At 44.4% G+C, this 5,164-nt stretch overlaps 1 protein-coding gene across 1 annotated transcript in view; it reads left to right on the top strand.

Annotated features, from left to right (window-relative positions):
- Window positions 1–3,130, top strand: part of LOC104495228 (ubiquitin carboxyl-terminal hydrolase 12-like) — a 10,229-nt gene extending 7,099 nt beyond the window's left edge. Inside the window, exon 7 of the mRNA XM_010138169.1 lies at window positions 2,382–3,130. Within this exon, the coding sequence (XP_010136471.1) occupies window positions 2,382–2,483 (102 nt within the window). The 3' untranslated portion in view covers window positions 2,484–3,130. The remainder of the gene's footprint in view (window positions 1–2,381) is intronic.
- The last annotated feature ends 2,034 nt before the right edge of the window (window positions 3,131–5,164 follow it).

Raw genomic sequence — 5,164 nt, 5'->3', positions numbered from 1 at the left:
GGAAGTAGTTTATCCTTATTACCGGCTAAATGTCAGAAGTGGTGAAGTCATTTATTTATCTATTTGGATTTGGTTGGAAGGCCGACTTTCAATTAAATTGAAGAGAGATGATAATCAAACATACTACAGCATATGTGAAGAGTGACTGCATCAAACCCAGGAGGCAGATCCGTTCAAGTGGGGTCCTGTGCCAAGCAGAATTAACTGAGAAACCTGAGTAAACGATCCCTGGCTAATTCGACGTGTTATCGTGAGAGCAGCTGAGCGTTACATCACGGTGACAGTGTTTTTGGAAACAGAGAGGGAGAAGTGTCCGTCTAGGGAGTTCTGCACACTGAGGAAAAGGGGGACCATGGTTGGATGTCTTTGCCTAAGTCTGTGTTCAGAGATTGGCAGCGTTTGGCTGAGCACTCTGGATGGTGTGGAAGAAAAGGATCTGCTCTGGGGAACCAGACTAAGTTGTCTGGAAATGAGCAAAGGATATTTCAGCTCAGTTAACAGGAGAAATCATCCCGATGCCAGGATGCAGAGTCCTAAAAGTGATTGTGAAACCATCAACTGGTTGTTTCTCTAAAGCTGCAACTGGATAAAACTTTGCTGTCCATAATATATCAGCTAGGGATGGGCAGGATAGAGTCTATAGAATCCTCTTCCAGTTCCGACGTGTTTTCTGTGGCTGGTGAAATTAAAGAAAGTCAGTTTTGCTGTGATAAAACTAAAAATATCTGTAGGATGAATTAATCTGCAGCAAGTGTTTGAGTGGCATTCAAAGAGGGTAGTGGAAATAGGCTTGATTGCATGGCAAGTTGGTTGGCACTGAAAATAAACCTTGTTTGAGTTGTCTGCTAAATATATTGCAAAGCCTGAAGAATGTTCTTCTGCTTTTTTCTGTTAAAACATGTATCTAGCAGTTTGTAGTAGCCGTTATGTTTATACGTGGTGAGAAAATGCAAAAGCTCTCAGCACGGTATTGCAGCTTCTCCGAAGTACTTGAGTGGAGAAGAGAGAAAGACAAAACATCTGCCTGGTTTGGTTTTTTCCCCTCTATTTCCTTTTTTTAAGCAAAAACTATTCAAGGGAGAATTTCTGCATTTGATGCATCTTCTGGAAACTTACTGACTATGTCTGGGTTTCTTGTGCTTGGAAAAGGATGGCCGTGCCCTTTAGAGCCACCAGTGCTGCTGGGTTTGCTGGTGGTGCTGCAGCCTGTTCAGTGAGCTCCCTGCCAGATAGAGTCGGTAGCTGAGGAGGCTCCCTGATGGAGTTGTAGCGTGGCCCCGTTCTTTTAGGATGTGAGTGTCTCTGCTGCTCCCTCTCACGATCAAAGCTGGTGTTCAACCCAGAGCCTCTTGTATTCTCAACATGTCTTTGCTTCCTCAGCTTTGTTCGTTCAGGAATAAAGGGAAGCTTTGGACTAGTCTCCCTCTGATCCTCCACAACAAATCCAGGCTGCTTCAGCCTCTGATCTCTGTGGATCCAGAGTCCTAAAGGTGTTTCAAAATACTGAAACACAGTGGAGTGCTGAATGAACCTGGGTTGCTGGGAGTATTTTATTTCAGTGTGCTGGTCTCTATGCTTGCTCTCCAAGGACTCCAGTTCAGCAGTGTGAAGCCAGGTGTTCTCAGGAGCAGCACCAAGACTGGAGATCTTGTATCTTTAAAAGCCCTTTAAAATGCCCTACAGACCTGGCTGACTGGAGTGTAAAATGAAAAAGTGCTTTTCTGCACATGGTTCTAACTTCAGATGTGAGCAGACTGTTGAATTCTATTAATATGGCAACTTTGTGGTAGTATTCGGGTGGGCTTTGTACCAGCAGATCCTGAGGAAGGCAGGCTCTTCTATGACCAGAAGATCATAATTAGATGAGATCCACAGATCTAATTACCAGCAGAACTCCTCTACATAGGAGGGTCACAAGAAGTTTAAACTTTGGAGTTGTTCTAGCTGAGTGTTAAATCTGCTCGAGATGGTCCTTATGTACTGGCAGCTGTATGAAAATCTCCTCTGCGGATCAGGCACTGCTTGTTTTCCTTTACATCACGAACCTGCCATCGGGAGAGGGAACGCCACTCTGACCGAGAAAGCACATCTAGAACTGTCCTGTACGCTTTCAGGGTACATTTTCTTGGGTCCCTTTTTTTACAGTCCAGCTTAAGAGTGCATCATGTCCGAGGGGTTTAGTATTTCATCTCATTGTCCTTTTTGTTCCATAGTAAATAAGTTATTAAGTGGAAAAAATGTTTTGTTGTATTTGCTTGGATTCAATAGTACCGAAATACCGAGCGCCACCTCAGAGAAGTGACAATAATGCTTTGTCTGGGAAGGGGAGTCTGAGGGTGGTGTTTCGACTGCAGCTAATTATAACTCTCCTTAATTTTCAGAAAATTGATGCCCAGGCCATCGAAGAGTTCTATGGGTTAACATCAGACATTTCCAAAAATTCAGAATCTGGATATATCCTCTTCTACCAGTCAAGAGACTAAGACAAAAGATATGTGTACACAAACACAAGAAAAAAGGGATCAAGATATGTCCAGTGGAACGTATTTGCGACAGCAGAAGCAGTTCCTCGTCGTTGCTGTAGGACCAGGACAGAGCCAGCGGGGCGAATGAGGCTTCTCCCTGCCGATCCGTGGAGGATTAGTGCTAACTGCCGTAACGAGGAGAGCTATTGTTCCAGTTTCCTTTCTGGGCTTTTTTTTTTACGTGCTACCTTCCAAAATCTGTTACCTCTACTTGAAACCTGGCTGCTTATTTGTTCATGAACTGAAGAAGAGATTTAAAAGTAGCATTGTAGAATTTTTACCATTTAATGTTGGCCTGAGGCTATACCTTGGTTCTACCATCATCGTTTTTCTGTATTTTAGCAGAACGATTTCAATATTCAGTGTCAGCTGAAGGCATATTTTAGGATATGAACAGCAGCTGGTTGCTGGATATTTTTGGTGACTCAGACTTGAGAAGCAGTACAAAGCGAAGACGTATTGGAAATGTCAAGTCTGTAATTTTTATAAAAGAAAACCAGACAAAAACCTCTCTCTGCAGCATCGTAGATGTCCCCGTTATGCATTACCTTGGTTTTAGACAACACTAACCACACTGCTTCTTTTTACATGTTTATTTTTACCGTTCTGTTTCTTCTCCAGAAGGTGTAGGACTTTATCCACGTTCAGCCTAGTCTATGGTGCGTTTTTCTTTTGGAGCAGTTTTGTCTCGGAGCCACTTTGCTGCAGGCAGACGGGGAGCAGAGCTGAGTTCCCTTTTGAAGAATACGTCCAGCAACCAGTTGCTGTAGGAAGTTTGAAGTTAGAGCATTTCGTGGAGCTCTCGCGTAAACCAAAAGTGCCCTCATTCTGAACTGGGATCTGTCGGCCATCTCAGTGTGCAGTAAACCGATGCCACTAGGGCTTAGGAGCTATGCTAACACACAGACACAGCACTAATTATGAAGGGTTAACCAAGGGAAGTCTTCTTTAACTAACCCAGTTGGTCTTAGTCTTCAGGGTAGTGAGAAGGAAAACCAACCCACCCAGCCATTGCCTTGCTGAGTGTTCCTCATCCGTCGTAGCGATCTGGGAATCGTAACACTCCCCCTCCAGATGCTTTGATTGTTTTACCTCTCTAGGCCTTGCTTAACAGGGGAAATTGTTAGTCTTTTGAAGACTGAAATTAAGTAATTATCCCTTACGTGTGTATATATTATAACCTCAAGGATAACTAGAAAGACAAGTCTGAGGAAGCTTGTAAGAAATCTCAGAAAAATCTTCTGTAATTCTCTTTTTGGGGTGTCCTGTTGCCGTGCCAAAGCTGGCTCTGAGCTCCCAGTGGAAGTGAGTATTTTCCTGGCTTCACGCAGCTGACATGAGCTGTCTTCTGGGGTTGTTCCCAGCGCAGCCGATCACGGTTTAGGCCGGTGATTGTTGTTCTTGAGGACATTTAACTTATGCAATTCTGTGGCTTGTGCAGGATATAAAATATTTTACCAAAACACTGTCCTCAGGAAAGCAGCGTTTCCCACGCAGTTTCTCGTGGTGGCTCTATGTATCTGTCTCTTCTTGTCATGACCAGAAACGTTAATGTTTAGCGATTAACTCCTGTCTTCAAAACGCAGATTAATCCTGACCATTGTGTTCCGACTGGGTACGGGTTCCATTCTCCCGGCACATCTCCTCTTCCAGAAGATATAAGATGGACATTGGCTTTTTTAATTATTTTTTATTATCCAGAGTACTGTCATTTTAAGAGACACATTCAGTAACAGCAAATGTTCTTGTCATCTTGTTCCTATTGTGTGGAAATTGTTCCTGGCTGAGTCTTCTCCCCTCGTTCCCAACCAAGCTGTGAGTCCCCTGCTCGTGGCGCTACCAGAAGACTCGTCATTGCCGAGTCTTGCAAAAAACGGGGGGAAAAAACGAAAAAGAAAAGAAGAGACCACTGAGTTAAAGATAATTAAACAGGAGATACACAAATGAGCATAGTACACTAGACATGTATTTTGTATATCTGGTGAGACATTTTTACAGATAAGATACCTGACTGAGAGATAATATTGAAAGATATATACTATAGATTAAAAACTGCTCAAAGTGCACTTTTGCTACAGATTTATAAGGAGACGAAAAGGAATTAAGTTGGAAGAGAATGGTGCGATGTTGCTTCTGTATAATAAATGACTCCACCTGTCTCCAATAAAGGTCGTGTATGATCATCCGCAGGTGGCCCAGAGCTTCTCCTTGACCTCCAGTCGCAGGCGGTGGGAAGAGCCGCTGGTTAGCCGCTGGCCGTCCTCGGCTTCGCCCTCCACGCTGGCTGGCTGAGGGCTCGGCCCCGCACGTGTGTAACCTGTGCAGAAGCAGTTTAAACCGAGACAAGTGACTAACGGTGTCGCAGATAGTGACCGAGGAGAGGTTACCCAGGGCCCTGTCCCCCCCCCACCGCTCCCATTGCTGGTGTCTCTTCATCTCCTTGTCTCCTGTAGCTCTGCTGCTGCCTTTCCCTGTGCTTCCCGTTTTCCTTCTTCCTCTTGCCCCCTTTGCTGTTGGACTCCGTAAGACTTTGCTGCAAATATTATCTGACTGATCTGGAACAGAGACATTTAAAAGCAAAAATAGCAGCGTGTGCTGGGAGCTGTTCAGGTTCATCGCGGGACAGGTCTTCATTTCCG

Source organism: Buceros rhinoceros, unplaced genomic scaffold (genome assembly GCF_000710305.1).
Source record: "Buceros rhinoceros silvestris isolate BGI_N320 unplaced genomic scaffold, ASM71030v1 scaffold20476, whole genome shotgun sequence".
NCBI lineage: Eukaryota > Metazoa > Chordata > Aves > Bucerotiformes > Bucerotidae > Buceros > Buceros rhinoceros.
Note: the sequence above shows the minus strand (reverse complement) of the source record. Positions and strands in the feature narration are given on the sequence as shown.